General features: G+C 38.9%; 1 protein-coding gene across 4 annotated transcripts in view; it reads right to left on the bottom strand.

Moving 5' to 3' along the window:
• The window catches only part of RIMS1 (regulating synaptic membrane exocytosis 1), a 487,540-nt gene that overhangs the window by 183,331 nt on the left and 280,086 nt on the right, over positions 1 to 24,123 (bottom strand). For all 4 annotated transcript variants that reach the window (XM_065400580.1, XM_065400581.1, XM_065400582.1 and 1 more), the window contains 9 exons: positions 22,358 to 22,425; positions 20,860 to 20,970; positions 17,704 to 17,803; positions 13,653 to 13,776; positions 6,560 to 6,606; positions 5,203 to 5,315; positions 2,248 to 2,378; positions 1,259 to 1,430; positions 971 to 1,127 (listed from right to left, as the gene is read on the bottom strand). In XM_065400580.1, the coding sequence (XP_065256652.1) occupies positions 971 to 1,127; positions 1,259 to 1,430; positions 2,248 to 2,378; positions 5,203 to 5,315; positions 6,560 to 6,606; positions 13,653 to 13,776; positions 17,704 to 17,803; positions 20,860 to 20,970; positions 22,358 to 22,425 (1,023 nt within the window). The remainder of the gene's footprint in view (positions 1 to 970; positions 1,128 to 1,258; positions 1,431 to 2,247; positions 2,379 to 5,202; positions 5,316 to 6,559; positions 6,607 to 13,652; positions 13,777 to 17,703; positions 17,804 to 20,859; positions 20,971 to 22,357; positions 22,426 to 24,123) is intronic.

Raw genomic sequence — 24,123 nt, 5'->3', positions numbered from 1 at the left:
TTAAACAATATGAAATGAGAATTAAACTGAATTTAGAATGAGGGCATAGTCTGGTATCAAAATGCTTATTTTTTTTAATGCACCAGTTTCAACAGTATCTAGTTGGTACAGCTACTACGAGTGCATCAGTTAATTACGAAGTTATGCACTGGCTGGAATTTATTAGTTTCCTTACTCTTACTCTTCTTAATAGACTGGTAAAAGATCAGAAAAAATAACTGAGAAAATATCTTTAGAATTTGTTCCGTATTTCTTTCATATTTTTAAAATATAATTTAATTTCAGTAGAGTTGACGAGCTGCAGCTATTTCCATATAGCAGTTATTTCAACCCATACTATGTAAGCCTTGGGATGCTATGGCTCTGAGAAATGCCACTTTTTAAAAACCATTGTTTTCACATTTAAAGTCTCAACAAATTAATACCTGATCAGAGAAAGACAGGTTTTGACTATTGTACTATTTTGTGATTTTCATCTTCCCAAACACACACATACAAACACTTTCTGTGTAGCAAAAGTAAGTTTTATATCTGGACAATAAGTGTGTTAGAGGTTGAAATGATCAATATACTAAAAGCTGTTCCCAGGCTTTAGAGTCCTTGAAGCGTTTTTTTTTTAAGACCCAACATTTAGTAATAATAAAAACATCCCAATTTCCTTGTTAAAATCATTTATTATGCTCAGTTCAGTGTTTAACAAAGACAGCTATGCAAAAACTAACATTTCAAATTATAGGTAATTTCAACAAATTTTGCCAACCTGGAAGTTGCATACCACAGTGGAGTTGATTAGGAACTGTAATAGTTTTTCCATTTCCAATTGTGTTTTCGGTTATGTTTTGGAAAGAATATCTTTATTTTTGAATATGGCTGCCAAAACTTCATCTAAACATTATTACAGCATAACTGATTGTCATAAATCATTCCCAAATTAAAACTGAAAAAGGACAGCGATAGCATTTGGACTTACTTTGTAATTTTTTGCTAGTGCTTTCTCCACCATGGACATGTCTCCGTGGCATGAAAGGTGATGGCTGAGGCAGAGGTAGTGAGGATTCATCATGTGTCTGCAGCTTATACCAATGTGGTTCATCATCTAAAAGTGCTGTCTCCAGCTCTATAAGGATCTGGGGGAAAATTTATCAAACTTAATCTTAGTTTAAAACTGCATAGCATTATTTTTTAAAATACAGAAATATGTTATATTTTAAGCATATAAGAAAGTCTAACTATTTTGTAATGCCATTGTATATATCACCTCTCCAAGAAATTCACTCTCTTCTTCTTGTACTCTTGGCTGATCCCATACGGTTATTTCTAACATTCGTTCTCTAAAATCTCTACGATGTACATGTGAATAGAGAAAAGTTTGGTTCCATTTTGGTTCTAGGCTTTTCTTTACTGTTTTGGTCCTCCTTTTACTTTTATCACTGAAACATAAACAGTCTTGTAAATTATAATGCAAAAACAGGTCACATACTGCCATCTAGTAACCAAGACTATAATTGTTTTCATCCTTTCTGATTTAAACATCATGATTACTAGACTTGGCAGCATTCAGTTTGTATTTTTTTATAATTATGATGGATATCATCAATGTTTATTTTAAAGCATTTTTTTGTATCTATTTACATTTTCACAGTTGTACAAAATTATGAATTTTAAGCATTTTTCCATTTTTAATTATTTAAATGTTCACAATTGTGGGAAATTATGGGAGGGATTAGACAATGGGGCATACAATAACTATTTAATGATAGGTGATGAGATTCAAACAAGTTAAAGTTGTATAATCATTAAAACACAATCTGTCAACATCACATGTCAAAATACACAAGGTAAATATCCTTACATCAAACTCTAATAAGTCCTCAAGCAACATTTTTCTTACTTTGCCTATCTGTACATTTCTATTATTATTGATGGGAATATTTTTTCATCGGTTTGTAAGTGTACGGTGAAATCGATGTTTACTTACATTTTACTGATAAAAAGCCTAATGATCTCTTATGTCTAAAAGGGATCAGTATCTGCTGTGCAGTATTCCAGGTTCAGCCATATTTCCACGGAGCAGATTATTTACAATTTGATATTATCTGATTATAGATGCATGCTAGTTTTATACTTTTTAATGTTCATCTAAACTACAATAAATTATTAAAGGAAAATATGAAAGAAACATGCATTTAAAGTATAATTAATATATTTAAAAAGTTCAGTTGATACATTTTTCACTTGGAATATTACCTTCTATCTGGAAGAAAATACATTTTTACATAAGGATTCCTGGGACGCCCATCTCCTCTAGGTGGCAGATCTGTTGCTTGTAGAACATTTACTATTAACTGATGCCCCACTTTGTCATACCACAGTTTCACCTACAAGATCCAAGTTACCAGAAATTATTCATGAAAATGAAAGTGAAAGTACACAAAATAATTTTTGCTGCCTATCATTAGCCAAAACATAAAATGTTTTTCAGAAGGGCTGACCACGTTTCATAGTTTTCTACAAGATTTTTTTTCTTCTGTTTTGTGTGAGATTTTAGTTTGGACGTTTTGGGTTTCTTCTGGCAGAAATCACACCATCTCAACCACATGAACTAAACAAATGGCTCTCAGCCAATTTGGAAGAATCCATGACAGTTACTTCTCCAAGCCTTTTTTTGAATATGCAAAGGCTTTGCACATAGATATTGGATCATGAAATCTCTGGCAATATCACTCTTCAAAAAAATCTGACTATTAAATAAAAGTTCCATAGATCTTCATTACTTTCTTCAAGTATAACTAACATTTTTAGGTTTCTAACTCACTGAAGCAAAACCTTACAGCACTGAGGGGGGAGTGGGGACACTAGCCATTGTTACTTTTGCTGTCTCAGCTCTGTTTTGCTAAGAGAGAAGTCTTACAGCAGGATGGATGAATATACAGAGAGGTTTACACTATTGCTTCTTTGGGGCCTGACCCTGCAGTCAAACATATATGCCACTGATTTCACTGGATACATGATCAGGTCCTTAGAAAGCAACAGCATATATTTTTGATTACAGCCTGCTGCAGATGGAAACTGTGGGCTAGCTATATTGTCTAGCCTGTAGACTATGTACTGTACATAGTCATGCATTACGCTGGGTTACATAGGAGTGAGTTTACTTCAGTAGTGCTAGGTGGGAAGCCTGTACTGTAGTGATACATGAAGTAGAGGTGGAATGCATTTAACCTGACTTGTTAGCAGATACTTTTATGAAAACTATTAAATGTGATCAAGCTATTTCTTAAAATAATTGTACCATAAGGACATATTTGAGTCTGTTCTCTGCTTAGCATCTGGCAGAATTACTATCTAAGTGACTCCAATACCTTTAAAGAGACTGGAAGCATGTACAAATCAGTCTATGAGAGTATTCATTACATCTTTTATATGCACAACTTCTATTATAATCACAGAAAATTACATGAAGTAATGTTCATATAAACAAAAAGGTATCATTGAACAGTGTGATGTTGTGCAGTCTATATGGTTTTATAAAAACATGATAATAAGTGAATATAATGTAACTGGGATATGCTTCATGCAAAAGGTCTCTTGTAAGGTATCATTACAAAGCTTATAATCTACTGAGTGTGATCATCCTATTTGTATAAATGTACCACTCTTTTGTATCTAAAACTAGAAATATGAAATATAACTCTGAGGGCCTATTGTAATTATGCAAAGTGTGGGCCATTAACGGTGGTTTGGAATCTTGATGACTCCCATTGTCTGCAGCTGGCTGTGTTTACCTGTGAGTCTTCCTGTATATGTGTGTGCTGGCAAGTGGGTAATGAAGTCTTGCAGTGACATGTGATCATGTCACCTGAACTGGAATCCATCTTTAACCTGGTGCTTTTCCAGTGAGGGGGGGTGGAAACCCAGAGGGACAGAGGGTTCCTGCCTTATGCAAAAGATATCTAAAGGGGTGGAAGAGAACAGAGGGGGGAAGGAGCCATCATGAAGAATCCCCTAGCTACCACCTGAACTGTAGAATCATAGAATATCAGGGTTGGAAGGGACCTCAGGAGGTCATCTAGTCCAACCCCCTGCTCAAAGCAGGACCAATCCCCAAACAGATTTTTACCCCAGTTCCCTAAATGGCCCCCTCAAGGATTGAACTCACAACCCTGGGTTTAGCAGGCCAATGCTCAAACCACTGAGCTATCCCTCCCCCCCTGTACCATGGGAAAGAATTGTGCCCAGGCCTGGAAGTTGTCCAGTCTGAGAAAAAACTTACTGAAGTATCTCTGAGGGTGAGATTATCTGTATTCAGTTTGATTAGACATAGATTTGCGCATTTTATTTTATTTTGCTTGGTGACTTACTTTGTTCTGTCTAATATAATATATGGAGATATACCTATCTCATAGAGCTGGAAGGGACCCCGAAAGGTCATTGAGTCCAGCCCCCTGCCTTCACTAGCAGGACCAAGTGCTGATTTTGCCCCAGATCCCTAAGTGGCCCCCTCAAGGATTGAACTCACAATCCTGGGTTTAACAGGCCAATGCTCAAACCACTGAGCTATCCCTCCCCCCTACTACTTGGAACCACTACAATCCTACTTTCTGTATATAATAAAATCACTTTTTTCCTTATTAATTAACTCAGAGTATGTATTAATAATTGGGGGAGCAAACAACTGTGCATATCTCTCTATCAGTGTTATAGAGGGCGAACAATTTATGAGTTGGAAACTGATTTATTTGGGTTTAGACCCCATTGGGAGTTGGGCATCTGAGTGCTAAAGACAAGCACACTTCTGTGAGCTGTTTTCAGGTAAACCTGCAGCTTCGGGGCAAGTAATTCAGACCCTGGGTCTGTGTTGGAGCAGATAGGAGTGTCTGGCTCAGCAAGACAGGGTGCTGGAGTCCTGAGTTGGAAGGGAAAATAGGAGCAGGGGTAGTCTTGGTACATTAGGTGGCAGATCCCAAGGGGGTTTCTGTGATCCAACCCGTCACAAACAGAATAGACCTTCCAAGAATATAACTCTTCAAATGTCCTACACAGACGTGAAACAGAAAGAGTGGCAGAAAACTGATTATTTGCTTTATAATAGATTACCCATGTTATGTAATATAACCAGATATTTCTCAATAGTCACAGAAACAAACAAAATATACTGTAACAGATAAATGGTATTCCCTCTGGGTACTAATATACACTTACAGAAAGCTGCCCTGGTAGGACTTGTGGTGCATCTTTTAGAGCTCCAGGACTAGTTGGAGAAATAACAGAAATAGAAGGCCTTTCCATCTTCTGAGATTCAAAAGAACTTGAACCTAAATGAATGAGAGAAAGAAAATCTCAGACCTAGAACTGATTTGAAGCCAATTTTATTAGATCTGTGCATTACTTTAGTTTTCTAATTATTCAGGGCTTGTTTATATGCAGAGTTTCACCAGTTTATTTTAAAGTATGATTTTAAACTTATTTTAGTTAAACTGGTGCAAAAAGCTGTGTGGACACTCCTATTTCAGTTTAAATCAGGCAAATTTTTGTTTAGCTCAAGTAAATTAGGAACAGGTTTAAGCTAAACAAAAATAAGAGTATCCATATGGGTTTGCACCAGTTTAACTAAGCAGGTGCAAGCTTATGTGTAGACAAGGTCTCACTTCTACCTACATTTTGGAATCTCTTATGTGAGATAATCTATCAGGTGCCCCTCACTTCCAGTGGAAGCAGCTTTCTTCCAGCTGTGCCTTATTAAAGACTTCTACTCTCCTGCAAAAACTTATTCACTGGCTGCAGCAGAGAAGTACCGGTAAGTAGGGTTCTCAAGCCCCCTCCTTGGCATTTCCACAGGTCTTCTGCTAAGATTAACATCATCAGCTCCCTGGCGCTTCACTATTCCACACCACCAGGCTCAGCATAAATGCCAGGGCAATACAGAGAGAGCTCTCCCAGCGCTGTAAAAAAACCACCCCTGTGAGGGGAGTGGCTACTAGTGCTGGGAGCATGGCTACCAGCGCTGATGCACTGTCTACACTGCCACTTTACAGCGCTTAAACTTGCATCACTCAGGGGGGTGTTTTTTCACATCCCTGAGCGAGAAAGTTTCAGTGCTGTAAAGTGGCAGTGTGGACAAGGCCTAAGACCCTCACAGAGGAGCAAATTCTGGATCAGATAGGGAGAGGTGTGGTCTAGGGATCTGAACAGGGGAAGGTTAATCAGGGATGGGAAATTATGACTCCCTCTGAAGCCTCTGGCAACTTCCTTACTTAACTCCTCTGCCTCATCTTTCTCATAGGTAAAATGAGGATAATAATAGTTACCTTTCTTACAGTGCTGATCTAGAAAGATTAGAGAGTCTGGGAGCATGAAAATTGTTGTATCCACATGGTGTTAACACCACCTGGCCCTTTCATTGTTACTATGGAAGAAAGCATTAAAATCCAGCCCAGATTTGAACTATAAATTGAATATTGATTCTAGTTTTACACAATGATACAGGAAACTGACTGGGTTTTTAATGTAAAAATATTTTTGCAATATGTGTGCAGATAAAAACAAAGCGTATACTTACTAGACTCTAGTGGAGGATGGGAACTCTCAGGAATCCTTGGAATGTCACTAAAAGAGAAATATACAAAAAAATAATAAGAAACAACTGAACTGCTGCTCCACAGTACTAGACACACACAGTTAACTACAAAATTTCTGGCACACCTTTTTCAGACATCTGTTAGTTTTTGTTTTAATGTGTTTGTCAATATGTGGTAAGGAAGGGGAATTATTTCAGGACAGCTTGCCACTGTTAACTAATGTGAATGAAAGCTTTAATCCCAAAGAAGACTTTTTTCAAACGATGAATAAAAACAAACCATGGTCACTATAATGCTAATATTGTAGTTGGAGGTTCCACAATATTTTTACAACCAAAACAGCAAAAGTGTTTTGGAAATGAGAAGTGCTATGGCTACTGAAGCTCACTTCTTTTCTCGTCAAATCAAAACAACATAGATTGTAAAACTCACTAGTAATTTTTATACACACGTCTCAAGGAGTTCGCTGAATGAAACCGATGAAAATGTCTTATGACAATAAAGAGAAAAAGCAGATAACATGGGCAATGTTAAACAAAGAAAAGGATAATAATGTATTACTTCAAAGACTATAAATATTAGCATGCAACATATTGCAACTGAATATACACAGACATACAGCACATATACAGACCCACATAGAAAAACAGAGTGGATCAAATTCGGATCTCAGTTACATGAGTGTAAATCCAGAGTAACCCCACTGACATCAGCGTTACAGTGACTGTCAGAGTCTGGCTGTTATTAATATTTGGCCCTGTAGTACTATTTCCAACAATTTCCAAAATATATTCCAGGAGTAAGAAAGGAAATAAATTTTTTCAACGAGTCACTTAAAAAAAAAAGATTAACCACCCATAATATAATCCAAACTACAAACTGCAATACAATTTACAGCTAAAATTTACAAAAAGTGAAGTCTAAAGTTAAGGCACTGTCTCCTTATTTAGAGTCTTCAGGTGAAGTGCTGAAGCTGATGAGAGTTGCCAGATATGCAGCACTTTTGAAAATCAGGTAACTTGCTCTGGAATTTTTGTACGAGCTTAAAGGAGTTGATAAACAAGTCTCACTGAATTTCAATAGGCGTTGGCCATGTAACTCCCTTAGGTTCCTTTGAAAATTCTAGCCCGAGTACCTAATAATTGATTCAGGAGCCTAACTTTAGGGTCTTATTTTTTAAAATCTTGGTCTATACAACAGACAAAAAACAAAACCAAACTCCAAAGCTATCAGTGAGTATCTCAGTTCAGCTTAAATCTTATGTTATAGTGTATGGAAATGTTTTCCTGTGGCTTGGCTTTGCAGTTCAAGAATGATGTGGTCACCTCAAAACTCACAGAAATAAAGTCATGGAAACAGCATTTTCCATTCTTTAGTGTATTCCTGTTTTGCTAAACTACACACACATACGCATCATTGAGGTGTTGTTAGACATTCTATAGTCAAGGCTGAGTCGATGTCTTCCATTTAAAGAAGTATTTAATTTTTTTTATTTAACCTGGAACTTAGCATATTTAACCACCAAACCTGCAGCATTTACTCAACAGATCCAAACTGATTTTTATACAGGTAATATATTAACTTAATGTTTTTTTCCCATTCCAAACATTTAAAAATATTCCCAATTGAAATGTAGCTTTGTTTGTATTACAATAACACCTAGACACTTAAATAAGGACCCCATTGTACTAGGCTGAAAACATGGTCCTGTATGAAAACATGGTCCTTGCCCTGTATCTAAAATGACAAGTTATATAGGAGAGGGTAAGGAGCGAGTTATATTATCAAATATACACATTTCCCTTTTTTTCCTTTACGGTCAAGTGATAACCATCGCAAATTGGCTGATCTCTAATAGGCTTCTGAGCAAAGGTGAGACTCAAGGGAAGATTTAAAGGAGGGAAAAGTGCAATGTGGAAGAAGGCACAAATATGTTTGTGTCAGATATTACAAAAATGGGCGGTGAAGGCTGGAATCACCTGGAGCACTAGAGGCAGGAGGACTTGGCAGGAGACACAAGCACTTACAAGTATTTTAGATAGATAGATAGATAGATAGATAGATAGATAGATAGATAGATAGATAGATAGATAGATAGATAGATAGATAGATTTCACTGATTCTTACAGCCTGATTCTTATTTACATTAAAGCCACTTTGCACTGTCAGAGTAGTTAAATGTCAGAGTGGTTGCACTATCTAAGTATAAAATGAGAATGAGAATCAGGCCCTTACGGTTTACAAGAAGAAAATTGAATAAGACAGTGAAGGCGAGGGGAAGACACAAGCCAAGGGTTAAAGAGCAGGGAGGAAGACTTAAAGGGGCTTATAGCAGATAACAGAGAACTGGTCTTTGGAGCCAGGCTATGGAAACCGGGGAGAGGGAGAAATAATCATACCTTCTTTGTTTAAAACTTTACATTCCAGGCAGAAAAAGCTTTAACTTTAAGCCCCCTTTGGGCCCACCCCCCCAAATAAACTTGGGCTGCTCTGGGGGCTGGGACATCCCTTGCATAATTTAGACAGTCTTCAGGGCTGCTGTGTCCCTGCCCCGACATGCTGTTCCTGCCCCCAGCCTCATCCTGGCACCCTGCTCATGTCTGTGACATGCCCCTTACACCAGAGCTTGTAAGCAAGTCACAGAAAAGAGGCTAATGGCTGTATTCTGCAGTTCTTCTCCCATAGCTGGATCTAGAATTTTTAGAGTCCTTTTACACCACTCTGGCCCTTGTACTTGGTGAAAGAGGGCAAGAGTAGGGGTCAAGATTTCACCCCAGGAATCTAGGCGATGCATTTAAAGAGTACAAACTCTGCAAGGTTTAGCTGAGACTGAATGGGCAACAGTTCTCTGGCTAATAACACAAATGTGGGATGGCATCCTGGGTTTTTCTTATAGCTTAAAGGCCATTTCTGCAGAGAAGTATGATTGACTGTTGTCACTGGACAACGTGGCCAGTGACAGACACCAGGTTATGCTGCTCTTACTGCAGGGATTTGAGAAACCAGCTCAGAAATCATCTTTACTTGGAATCCCTACAAAATTCTGTACTGACACATGACGTGACATTTATTAATGACTAGCAGGAGCGGCGCCAGGGTTTTTGGCGCCCTAGGCGGGGGTCCTTCCGCGCTCCCGGTCGGCGGTGGCAATTCTGCGGTGGGGGGGTCCTTCCGCGCTCCCGGTCGGCGGCGGCAATTCTGTGGCGGGAGGGTCTTTCCGTGCTCCCGGTCTTCGGGGCACTTCGGCGGCGGGTCCCGGAGCGAGTGAAGGACCTGACGCAGAATTGCCGCCGAAGACCCGGAGCGCGGAAGGACCCCCTGCCGCCGAATTGCCACCGAGGGCGGCAAAATGCCGCCCCCCCCAAAACCTGGCGCCCTACCCGACTGCCTAGGTTGCCTAAATGGAAGCGCCGGCCCTGATGACTAGCATGTACTATAATATAGTCTGTGAATCAGATTGTGTGACTCTTAGCCATGGAAGGCACCACTTATTTATAGAAGCGTAAAGGACGTGCACATGAAAATGGATAATAATTTTACCTCTACTGGTCTTCAAGAAATAATAATATATGGTGTGCCATTAAGGATAAAATTACAATTTCAATGTCAACCCATATTTCATATGGTATATCTTTATTAATTATTATTATTATTACTTGTCCAGAGGCACCAGTCAGGATTGGGAATTTTTTTGTGCTAGTTGCTTTACAAACATATAGAAAGACAGGATCCCTGTCCTGAAGACTTTACTATATAAGAAAGTAGATTAAATTGTGTATTAAACAAAGGAAGATCTCTATTAATAGCTGAAAAATAAGATTCACTTTCATGAGTTTGGAGTCACCACGTAATTCAGGTGGCAAAGCAAAAAAGAAGCTACAAGAGATTAGCAATCTGTCATCCAAAAGCGAACAACAATAATAATGTTCTTCCGATACTACAGTTTATTTCAAATATAACATTTCAGAATTAAGGAAAATAATTATTTTTATGGTGCATTGTTTTTTTGTTAGCCTTTATCAAAATTTCTTCTGTTGTAAATTGTGTGTGATTGACCATTTAAAAAATGACAGACAGGTCAATCTCACTCTGAGTGAAGTCAATGGAAATTTATCTTTTGACTGCAATAATTGCATGATCAAGTCTTTAATGAAGCCTTTCATTTCAAGTTATATGCTCCAGTCCATTTGTGACATTTATTTGTTCTTTCCAGTTATTAGTGCCAGTAGGAAACAGCTATAAGTAGTGAAATGTCAGGAATGAATGATCACAGCAGAGGGACATTTCTAGGTAGTGTGTCAAATCCTACTCTGATTTAATAATATAGTAATACTGAAGCCTCTCATATGAATACTCATATGATTATAGTGAGCAGGATTTGGTCTATAATATTTTTCCCTCTTACTGCAAGAAAATATCCATTGATTAAACCATATGTTGAAGCAAATAATCACATTTGGGTTGTTCTATTCACAAGTGCAATAAAAACTGTCAAATTCATCACTATAAGATCTAAAGAGGTACATTCCTGACATCAGTAAAAAAAATTTGCAGTGCACTTAGTATGATACATTCTAATTACTCAGCAATTGCATTTTATGTACAATTCTTCTTCAAGAAAGCTTTACAGAACATTTTCATGCTTTTGAAAGTTATTATAATTATCTCATTTATTCATCTACTCTACCGGTCAGTTATCTTACAAATTATTTACCATATGTAATGAAGTATTTAAAAATATGTCAGTGTTACTATCTCTAAAGCTGCACTATCTGCAAGTGCCAATTTAACAATATTCTATTACTTGGCATCTTCTTTCTGTATTTCTGCCTCAATTGCTCAAGTCATTTAATTATTTTGCACATTCTCCTCCACCCAAAACCACACTGAGGTCCAATCTAGGCCCAATGAAATACATACCGGTTTTGCTACACAGTTAAGTGTGGGAAAGTTTGGACCTAAGACTATAAAAATCTCAATAAAGTTTGTTTGGTTTTGGTATTCTTATAATTTAGAGTCTGATTCTACAGTCTTCACCTGGGAAAATCTCCTTATTAAAGTACATGGGTGAGTTTGCCTGAATAAGGAATGCAGCTTTAGGTTTTTATATGTGCCGCAGTTACTATCGTAATGCTGATTTCAGTTTCTGAATAACAAATTCACAGAGTCAGGCTTTCACTTTCCATTTAAAAGGCGACTCTCAAGATGGCAGTCCAAAAATTGTATCTTCTCTGACCTACTTTTTCTTGAAGTACCAATGTAGAGTAATTTTGTGTATGTATAGTGGTCTCCATTAAAAAAACCCAACCCTTCAACATCTACCAAATGTAGCCATTCCACAGCATCACAGGTACATTAACACCTGGTAAATACTAAACAATCATTCTATGTTAACTAAACCAGAGGTTTATTGTCAAGCACAGGGAGGAGAACCTTATAGTAAGAATAAGTGTTTCAAACTTCTGAATCTAAAGATCATTATTGGATCTGAGACACATTTCAGATAAATTATGACATGGATGAAAATCGGAAATTTCAGATTGGGAAAAGAATGCACAATTTTGGAGAAAAAAGCAGCTGGGCCTCTAACTAGAAGATTACTGCTACAGCATTAGTGTTGAGTTCCATACAGTACACATATCACTAACATTTGGGCAAGTGAAATTCAGATAGGAAACTAAAGAAACATTTTCAAATTTTACTAAATCATCCCAAAGAGGTGGGATGATTTCTTAACAAGGAGATATGGACAAACATGGCGAAGGATGGCCAGAGCGAGAGAAGCTTGGAAAACGTGTTGTGATCGGCTCAGTCTTAACTGATGAAGGACCGACAGTCTACACAGTCTACTAAATTTTATCTGAAACTAAACTCTGTTTGCTCACCTCTTGTTATTCCTGAGTAAAAAAATAGAGACAAACCTAAATCCCGCCTGAGTGTGTATGCGGGGAATCATCAAGTTTGTATCTGGGTGGCTAGCCAGAGACACCGCCCAGGGTGCCATAGCCATAGTGTTATTTTTCATTGCACGTTCGAGCAGAGCTAGTGTGTGTATGTCTACCTGAGCTGGGAACTCCACCTCCAAGCCGCAGTGTAGACATACCCAGTTTGATCACAGCTCTAGGACCAAACCCTATTAATCTTACTTAAGCAAATAGTTTCACTGATTCCTTGTGGGAATCTAGACAAGCAGAATTTGGCCCCCAAATTATCATTATTTTGCAACTTCAAACTTGGATTTATATTAAATTCAGAATAATTTAATGTAAATTGTTATTATGAGAATGATTTTATAAACTAATGAACACAGATATTAAACAAACACCTTTTAATGACAGTATAATTTATAATTACAGTAAAAAAAAATCCTGGAAATAACTTAGACAATAGAACTTTTAACTATAAATGGCACTCCTTGAATTCCTCATGAACTGATTTATTTCAAGTCATATGATGTTTAATGTTTACTTATGCCTGCTTCCAAGTAAGCTGTGTTCAAATAACTGATGTTACTGTGAATGAATCAAGTTTGAGAGCCTAATAAAGCAGGTCTTACGCAGGCACAGCTCCCACCCATTTTAATGGGAGTCTCACCTGCGTACATCCAGCAGAATCAGGACCCAAGTTTCTCCTTTCAACATCATAGAAAATCCTAAAGGGACAAGACCCCTTACAGATCAAGTGCCACCCAGATTGATCTCTGGCAAGGTCCTTAAGGTGGTCTATTCAGTTTATGTTCATTACTGGCAATATTTCCCCTTTGCCATGTGACAAATATGCTCTTTACTACTTTGTCTAGAAAATTTCTCCTTAATAGTGATATTACTGCAGCTATAGAACAAAACTAAGTTTGTAACAGGCAGTGAAGAAAATGGAGTATAGAGATTGTAAGTAAACGTTTCAAAAGGTAAATTGTCCTCCAATATTATAAGATAACTTTCAAACTGACTAGCATGTTAACATGTCATAGAATTTTACAGCACTACAAATATATGTAGATATGTATCCATTTTTAAAAATCCTGCTAATACATGTAATTTACTAAACTTAAGAAGCAAGTTTTTTTAGCCTTACCCAATAGGCCTTGAAACAATAATTTCAACTTGAGGTTCTGATTTTGATTCTAAAATAATGTTGTAAACTTCTTCATTTGTAGCTCCAGGCAGGGGTTTACCATTCCATTCTAGAACTTCATCCCCTTAAATTTAAAAAGAAAGATATTTTAAATCTTATTTTCCATATTTCTTTTCACAAAAACAGCAAAACATATTTAAAGTCAATGTATCTCTAAGCTACATTCCCTAAAATCAAAAATACTATTGTGGAGATATTAGAAAGAGTTTTTAAGACACTCTCAATACTTGTTTCCAAAACACTGCTATCACCTGCAAACAGTACAGTGTTTTCAATATTTCTTAAATAATATGGCAACCAGTATTGTACCATGGAATGAAAGCAGTGTGCTGCCTTTTGAGAGTCACTTTATTAACGAGAGCTGGTACCCTGTGTATAATAAAGATAGGTTGATCTCCAAAAGTGAAATTTCTGATTACCTAAGAGTTAAAAACTTACAAATCATGAGATTTTTCATTGACAGTTATATAATATGTATTTAATATGACTTTGGTACCCAAAGGGTAGTCTTCATAGCCTGTACCAAATGAATAAAAAGATTAAAAAGTGATGGATGAGTTAGTGTCTCCTGAAAAGATAAAAGAAACAAGCTGATGTGAAATTGTTGGATGAGAGTTACTCTCTCTTTTAAGGTGTTCAGAGCTAGAATCCAAACATATACTTACAATGTATCTTTGGGTACGTCTTCACTACCCGCCGTATCGGCGGGTAGCAATCGATTTATCCGGGATCGATATATCACGTCTCATTAAGACGCGATATATCGATCCCCGAACGTGCTCACCGTCGACTCCGGAACTCCACCAGAGTGAGCGGCGGTAGCGCAGTCGACGGGGGAGCCGCGGCCATCGATCCCGCGCCGTCTGGACCCCAGGTAATTCGATCCAAGATACTTCGACTTCAGCTATGCTATTCGCGTAGCTGAAGTTGCGTATCTTGGATCGATCCCCCTCCAGTGTAGACCAGCCCTTTATATTTGTCAGTGTTACATCAAGAGGGAAACCTTACAAAATGTTTTCTAAAATAAGGTCAAATTAATTCTCGGGAAAACAATTAAATAAGTTCCCAGTTACTACCAGAGCCAATCATAGGGAGTAATCAAAAGCACTGCAACGCACACTGCATTTTGTTTTATTACTATTTTATTTAGTGATGATGACTTAGTATTTCTCAGGTTCAGTCCTGTACCAGTGACTCAGGTATGGTGTTGGGCTTTAACAGTGTTGCTGGAGTTTCTTTGGATAAGATCTAAAGCAAGGCCTGAAAAACTGAGTTTGTTAAAAATCTAATGGAATTCTTCATAAGATTAAAGTCCATCCTAGTCAAACTTGATTTCAGATAATTACATTCTGCCTTCCACAATTCTATGTTCTGTTCAACAATTGCTATTCTTTCACCTCCGAAGAATCTGTAATTCAGGAGTAGACATAAAGATCCCTGTACAGAGTTTGTATATGTTTGTAAAGCACTTTGGGATCCTTTAGGATGTGAGATGTTATAGTACATTAATGTAGGAGTATTATCATTCAGTGTTGCTGAAGTTAGTTTTCCTCTTTGAAGTGGCGGGAAATAAACAGGGTTATTTAGCTAAAACTAACTAGCAGCCTATTTAGTACAGCCAACCTTAATTTTGGCATTTCCTAACTTTTGAATGTTTGACTTTACAACCTTAATAATGTTGTTTTAATATAGATTTTGTGTGCATAATTTCCTAAAAAATTTTTTTTAAAAAGCAAACAGCCTCATCCTGGCACCCTGCTCATGTCTGTGACATGCCCCTTACACCAGAGCTTGTAAGCAAGTCACAGAAAAGAGGCTAATGGCTGTATTCTGCAGTTCTTCTCCCATAGCTGGATCTAGAATTTTTAGAGTCCTTTTATCATGTGGCATCATATTGACATTTGTATGCTTAGTAGCATGGTTGGACCCTTTAGATCAGTGGTTCTCAACTGATTACATATAGTGGGCCGCATATGCAGCCCACTATATATGTATATACAGGGGCTGGGTGGCAGGGCAGCGGCAGCCCCGACCCCGACCCTTGCTATGTGGTGCGGACAGCTGCCCACCCTGGACACTGGGGCCAGAAGGCTACCCCGAACACTGGTCCCCGACATGCAGCTGCCCTGACCCCAGACCCAATGGGGCCAGGTGGCTGCCCTGGACCCCTGTCACACGGCTGCCCAGCAGCCCCGACCCCCTCTACACGGGGCGGGCCGGCTGCCTCAGACCTGGAGCTTGTGGGGCCTGGCAGCAGCCCTGACCCCCACTAGGCAGGGTGGGCCGGCAGCCCCGCAGCTTGTGGGGCTGGACAGCTGCACCAGATCCCAGAGCTCGCAGGGCAGGCCAGGAACCCCGGATCCCCAACCCTGTGGGGCTCGCTGGCAGCCCTGACCCCTCTGCGCCGGGCGGAGCAGCAGCTGGGTGCGGGGCAGGCTGGCTGCCCCAGACCCCGACCCCGCAGGGCTGGCCGGGAGCCCCGGATCCCCAACCCTGTGGGGCCACCGGCAACCCCTGACCCCGTGGCAGCTCCCACCCCAAACTCCCACCACACAGGGCATGCCGGCAGCTCTGACCCCACTGCACCGGGCAGCGGGACAGCCCAGCCGGACCCCTCGGTGCTGGGCAGTGGGGCAGCTTGGACACCCCTGCGCTGGGCAGCTGGGAATCCAGGATCTCAGGCACGGACTTTCAGCTCTGTGCTAATTGGGCCACATGTGGCCCGCGGGCTGAGAACCGCTGCTTTAGATCCACTGCACAGACCTCTGTCCATTAAGCGAATGGAGTAACTGATAACAGTAATAGGTTGTCGTCCTCAATGTGGACCAGGACAAATGAGACATGTGACACACTGTCATTGGTTTTCACAGATATTTGCTGACAAAAAAGGAGTAGTGAGATTCAAGAATTTTTGGTTCCATTCCAGGCTTTGGAGGGCACAGACTTTCCTGCCAATTCCCACCAAGTTTGACTCCTTCTGCCCTGTCCCCTCCAACCTGTCCCTCTCCCAAGCTCATTTTCCTCACTTAGCCAGTTCCTTTCTCATGCTTCTCATCCCAGTCCCTTTACCTAGCAAGTCCTAGTCTCACTCTTCCTGACTCTCCACTTATAGTTGCAGTCTCCTTGACAGTTTCCAACTGCCTGCAGATACTTCTCACCAGGTTCCTTACCCAGCCAGTCCTCTGTTCACCCCTCCTGGCACCTCATTCAATCTGTCTCACCCCCAACTCGGCCTCTAATCCCCTCCCATCTGTCCCCACTATCTCCCAGGCTCTCTCCTCATCCAATTTCAGTGTCTGCCTATTCCCTTCCAGCTGCTTGTCCCAGTCTCTTTGCCTAGACACTCCCAGTTCTTCCCCAGCATTCTGGCTCCTTATCAGTTCTTTCTCCTCTCTCCCTCATACCATCGTCTCAGTCTCTTTACCCAGTCAGTCCAGCTCCCAGTCTCAGTATCTGCCTTTGCTCCCAGGCCCAGTTTCATTGCCTCCCAGTCCCAGTCACCACTTTCCCCCTTAATTTCCAATCCCAGTTTCCTTCTTACCTTTTGCCAGCTGCCAATCTCAGAATTAAATCTAGGTGCAGTTCATTTTCAAGGCATTGCACTTTTTACTGTTTTTGTTCAATTGTTTTTGTTCGGAGTATTACTTACAAACAATTTTCATGATAAAATGATTTTGAGAAAATCTTTTCACTTTTTTCCTAAAACCATTCACTCTTTATTTTATTAATATTACTGGCAAAACTCAATGTTGATCCTTCAGCAGCTAACGATTACTGTATAGAATTTGCACATATATCTAAGCAAAATGTAATTATGTAGTGATACAGTAGTCATGTTATTAAAACTGCCCACATTAAAATGAAAAACATTTTTCATTATTTACAATATTTTTATACGAAAATTATCCACATAACACATAACATTAACAATTTCATTTTAGAAAGTCACAACAATAACATAAATATGTCTGAGAATAGTTGATTTTATTACCTGCTCTTAGATGTCCCACCACATCAGCTAGACTACCCTTCTTTACTTTGGTAATGAAGGCACCAAGTCGTCCTAAATCTGTCATTTTTCCTCCAACAACCTGGATAATCATAAATTTATGAGTTTTCAAACCACAAACTGGGCAACATATTAAGGAATATAATGTAAATAGTTTAGCTTGTATGGGTTATTTAATCACATTAACATTATATTTAAAACTAGGGCCTCAGTCATTCATAATTAACTGTGTTGTTATTATCAATGGTATTTGTATATGGACTTCACGCTAAGGTGAGTGTCGTATAAAAAAGCCAGAATTGTGCCACATAGAGAGTGAAGAGAGCTTGAAATTCGCTTTTACTTGCCTTTGTAAAACACTAGTTTAATTAGTCTAATTCAGAATGTATAGCATAGCATTTCAAATATCAGAAATGATCAGTTGTGGGGGTTTTGAGACAATAATCAAGAAAACATGTTTTGTTCAAATCTATGGTTAACTGTTTGGGATGTGCAGAAACAGCAGATTGTAAGCATGGAAATTCCTTACACAGCAGTCAGTACAAAAATGCTAAAAAACCAATAATGTAAAAGTTGAAATTCTCAACTAAAAGTGTATTGTGTGCAGTATTAGGGAATACATGAGAACAGTACATCTAAATACAACACATGGAACAATATCATTACCAGCTAACAACAGACACTAACATCTTCATCAGAATACAGTAAAGATTCAGTGAAAGAGTAAGGAAGGCAGAGGCACCAGACTTCTCCCATCCTCCAACAGAGATGAGAGTGTCCTCCAAATAAGGATGCACAGGACATTGATGGAGAAAGTGACATGAGTCTCTTTAAAGGGACTCAGGCAAGGAAGAGTGCTAAAACCTCTTTCCTCTCAGCATACAGAAATTGCTGATTGTCTTATTAATGACACTCCAGTTAATAAATAATATCAATACAAAAAACAAAGACATGTTGATATTTTTACAGTATGTGACTATGTGTAGCAATAAAACAGATTTTGCTTTTGTCTACAGTGGTTACTGTCAATTCAGACATATTACCCAGGGCTGAGAGTCTCTATTTGGAATTTTAAAAATTCTGTCAAAATACAAAAAATTTTAATGATACAAGTTACACCACTTGCTCACAGTAAAAAAAAAATCTACACAAAGTACAGGCCTAAAGATTTTTTTAAAGCAATACAAACCCAATATTTTGATCATGCTGGTTTTACATGTCCTTCCTGAATGGCTGAGTTGTCCTAATGAATCTGTCCAGCCAGTGGTCTTCTCAGAAATATTTTGCGTAGAGTTTTATAATGAAATGCACTATAATGTTCATTACCCACCAGTGTAGCAGCCATTGATAAAGTTTTATTTATTCATGTTGCCACAGTGGTGGCTGATCTTAGTTTTAGTCCACTGACTTATACAATTGAATCTCAGGCAGTCTCCACTAGCTTTAAGGATGCAACAGGACACCTTGCTAAGCCCACCGCTGAGTCAATGATCTGTAGTACAGCACATAACAAATCAAGGTAAGACACAAGAAAGGAAGAGTAAAGGTTCCCTAAAAGTGATTTCCTGTTTTGGGGCCTGAATCTTTAGTATTTTTCCTCCAGTTTAAAAAACAAACAAAAAAACAACAACCTTGTTTCCCGTCAGTAAAGATCAGCTTTAGATTTTGTTACTCTAGTCTAAAATAATGTCTTAATTTTGGGGCCCAGGGTGAAACCGGCAAAAAGTCAAAACTCACCAGTTTTGCTACAAATGCAAAAATATTAAGAGAATTATATTAAACAGCAGCACTGCTAGGTTTTGAAGAGCAGTTATTTATTTAAGGCTAGGTCTACACTGCAGCGGGGTTCCGACCTAAGATACGCAACTTCAGCTACGTGAATACCGTAGCTGAAGTTGCGTATTTTAGGTCGGCTTACCTAGCGGTGAGGACGCGGGAAAGTCGACCGCTGCCGCGCTGCCGCCGACTCCGCTGCCGCCTCCTGCCGAGGTGGATTTCCGGAGTCGACGGCAGAGCGATCAGGGATCGATTTTACCGCGTCTTCACTAGACGCGGTAAGTCGATCCCCGAAAAACCGATTGCTACCCGCCGGATCGGCGGGTAGTGAAGACAAAGCCTAAGATGACCTATCCAAAACTATGCACATGCACTGTTATACACTGTGTGCAACTTGTGTTTCTTCCTGGCAGTGCAGATTTTAAACACTGATTTTGTGAATATTAGTGTCTACATGACACTCATGAATGTGGAACGTGAGATGAAGATTACACGATTGAAATGCATGCAGTAAAATCGGTAAATCCATGAATGCATTAGGATGTACTGTGTATGCTTGGAGAACAGGCAGATGGATAGACTGTGTTCTACCTCATGGCCTTCTAATCAAAACAGTTCTGTTCTTTTGCCAGGGGTAAATAGGCCAATGTAAAAAAGGGATTAAAGAAGGTTTCCGCTGATAATATTTCACTTTAATTTTTCAAGGCTTAACAAAGTACGCCTGAGTTAGGGTGCATTTCCACTTCATCTTGCACAATTTTGGTTTAAAAAACAAAACAAAAAACACTTGAGGCTAAATCTTGTGCTTTGTTGAACACCTGCAACCTCAGGGTACTTGATGGTCCTAAGCATTTTTGAGGAGGCACTCAGTATCTGGTAGGCTCACGATCTAAATTATAGAATTTCATACCATGTTTTATCTATCTATCTATCTATTAGGTGTGTGTGTTTCTTCTGTGTTTTATTTTTGTGTGTTTTACAGAGAGACAGAGAAGGTGTTCTTATATCTGGATAATATATATATACTGCAGTCATTATTCATGACAGATTAAATGGACACAATCAGCTGCAGCTACCGTATGTTACATGGTAAAAGGCTGCACCGTCAATGGGGTCCTAGTACACATAAGGGAGTGGAGGGCAATATTTGATATATTTGCATCAATTCAGGATGCTGTCCAATACACAGGGGAAAAAGGTATGTTCCACTCTTTTTTAACATAACTATGTAAAATTTTTCTCAAATGGCAGTATAACTGGAGATTTTCTGGATATCTATGATATGCTATAGTGTACTAAACTGTTGTCTATTAGGCTAATGGAAGTTTCATTCATTTACAGCATAACCTTTGTAATACTTACTTTTAGCCCCAGTAATGCACCTGACTCTTTTGGCATGGTAGTTCTCTTGTTAAGAATAACACGTCCAATTAAGCGATCTCCCTCTTTAGATGGTTGCCACGTTACAGGATGCTATTAGAAAATATCAGTGGAAGCAAAAAAGTGGAAGCAAAAAAGTGGAAATCTCTTCCTGTTTTACACACACAAGTAGAATCAGCTAAATTGTTATGTCACAGTAGAGATAAATCCAATTAATCTTTGACTGAATAATGTCTGACAAAATTCTCTCTGTTATAATACTATAGTTAGGGCCCTACCAAATTCAGCCATGAAAAACGCATCACGGACTGTGAAATCTGGTCTCCCCCCCTGAAATCTGATCTTCTGTGTGCTTTTACCCTGTACTACACAGATTTCAGGGGGGGAGACCAGCGTTTCTCAAACTGGAGGTCCTGACCTAAAAGGGAGTTGCAGGGGGGTCACAAGGTTATTTTAGGAGGGGGTTATGGTATTGCCACCCTTATTCCTGTGCTCCCTTCAGAGCTGGGTGGCTGGAGAGCAACAGCTGTTGGCCGGGCGCCCAGCTCTGAAGACAGCACCAAGCCAGCAGCAGTGCATAAATAAGGGTGGCAATACCATACCATGCCACCCTTCCTTCTGCTCTGCTGCCTTCAGAGCTGGGCAGCTGGATAGTGGCGGTTGCTGACTGAGGGCCCAGCTCTGACCCCTCCCCCCGACAACTCCTTTTTGGGTCAGGACCCCTACAATTACAACACTGTGAAATTTCAGATTTAAATAGCTGAAATCATGAAATTTACTATTTTTAAAATCCTATGACCATGAAATTGACCAAAATGGACCGTAAATTTGGTAGGGCCCTAACTATATTTCTTGACTCCTGCTTCATTAAATATTTACAATTTCCCTTCCTCATTGTAAAATTATCTCAACACCCAAAATGTGCAAGTGCAGTTATAAAACGGATTTGAAGCTTAATGCATTTAAGATGTATTTCAGCTTGTAAAAATAAATGCATTACTTTGTATTCCATTATCTTGAAAATTCCTTTTAAAAAATAACAGTCCTGTAGAATAATATTTATGTTATCCAGCTGTTTCATATATGTTCATTATATAGTAAAAGTCTGATGATCCTTTTCCCATTGGAGTCAAGGACAAAAATTCTGCTGACATCATTGGTGTCTAACTGATAGCCTAATGGATTGAAATATAATCACTCATTTGAAAAAAATCTCTATTTCAGATTAAATACTCAAGTTATTTTTCTAATATAGATTCAGATAGAAAATCTCATGCTTATTTTGATTTTCATGATCTAGAAACATTTTTTTCACATTTTTAGAACAAAGTTCTAGTATCAGTGAGCATCTTACAAGACTGAAATTCATAATTTCATAGATTCTAAGACTAGAAGGCACCACTGTGATGCAAATGAAATAATTAACAAACCTCTTAACAATTTATTTCATACCTATAAACCTACATTGCCTATATCTTACCGAACTAATAGGGGATGTCTCTCTACTGTGCCACGTGGCAGGATCCAGCCAGTAATAATCCAAGTCACCTGGAAGAATATGAATGGAAAGAAATGTGTAATCTCCTATAGAGAGAAATGTGTGTGAATGCATCACCTGCATGCATGAATTTTAATGTACAATAATTCTATGAAGCAAATGCATAAATTATACCATGATTTGAATGATCTTAAATGTTTTAATTTAGGGACAACAATATATACTAACACTTCAAATATAAAAATGTGTCACAGTACAAAGACCTTCAATTTCTCAATAGTTCACTGAATATCTGCTGCGTGCCCCAACTTGACTTTCTGTGCTGCTGAAACCCACCTTCCAGTGATAAATGCCCCCTTTCATACCTCTCATCCTTACTGTGATGAACACATAGTGCCAGTCCTTTAGAGAGCTAATTATGATTCTAGAGGAAGCTGCCACTAAAAAGAGACATTTGGTTACAGCTGACCCCGAGGATGGGCCAACAGCAAACCACAAGAAGAAACTATGAAGTGGTGCCTGCGCACAATGATGATGAGTACTCTAGAGATGCACAGTTCAGGAAACACACAGAGGGAGCCAGCCATAAAGGAATGCAACACAGGCTACCAAACAAAGTACCAGTACGGGCACAGGAAATAATGCCAACAGATTTAATTCAAGGTTGTGGTTTTTATTTTTGTTCAGGACAGACAGAGGTGACATGCATTATGTGTAGAGAGAAGAGACTACTGATAATCAATTGGGTGTTGTAGAGGAATCTCAGAGGATGTGTTCGGGAGGACTTGGGAGCAAGTGCAAGTGGAATCACAGAACCAGTATTATGAGGGACTTTGAGTGAGGAGTGAGTGCTGCATGCACTGGGGATGAAGTGATAAAGGATGTCTAAGCTCACAGGGGGCTGTGTAATGGGGAGGGCTGGAGAACAAATGACTTGGCAGTGTATTTTGACCTACCAAATATGGAATGTAACTTTACGATGAGAGGGATGGCTGCAAAGGGTGTTGGGAAAGACTTGGGAGAATGAGACAGGATGGAATGGAACAAGTGGGGAGAGAGACTGATGCAATGAGAACAGAGCCTGGTATGTTGTTTTTTTATTTTTTCAACTTTTATTTATTTATTTGCAAAAGATCATTTCTCTTTTTTAAAACACAATATTTATATGCCCCATGTACTCTATTACCTTTCATATCTTTGCATTAATATTATCCTTTGTGACAATATAGAGTATTATCAAAAGCAATAGTTGAAGATGAAAAGGGCAAATTATTCTAAACCCTTTTTGAGATGCTAGTTGTATTTATATACCTGATCTTGGCCCCAAAATGGACAATTTTTTAAGTTTAAATAAAACTGGTGATGTAAAGAAACAAATTAAAACTAGACATTTTGATCATTTACCATGCAAATTGATAAAAGAAAACTGAACTATGTAGGCTAAATTCAGTCCTGGAAGTAATTGGAGTTGTCTCACCAAACAATTCATCTTTTACCAAGGGCTTAATTTGGACCTTTACTTTCATATTTGGCACGTGGTCTCCCCTCAATTTGGTGGTGATTCTTTGCTATGTTTGGAAAAAACAGTTCATTAAAGAAAGTTTAACATTGCCTGCCTTCAAACATATATGTACGCTATTTTCCTTATGTTTTTAAATGATGTTTTTAAATGATGACAATTCATGCCCCACAGTCTGTACTGGCAGAGGGTATATTGTGGAGAAAATCTGCACATACTTGTCTCGTGA

This window comes from Emys orbicularis, chromosome 3, assembly GCF_028017835.1.
Source record: "Emys orbicularis isolate rEmyOrb1 chromosome 3, rEmyOrb1.hap1, whole genome shotgun sequence".
NCBI lineage: Eukaryota > Metazoa > Chordata > Testudines > Emydidae > Emys > Emys orbicularis.
Note: the sequence above shows the minus strand (reverse complement) of the source record. Positions and strands in the feature narration are given on the sequence as shown.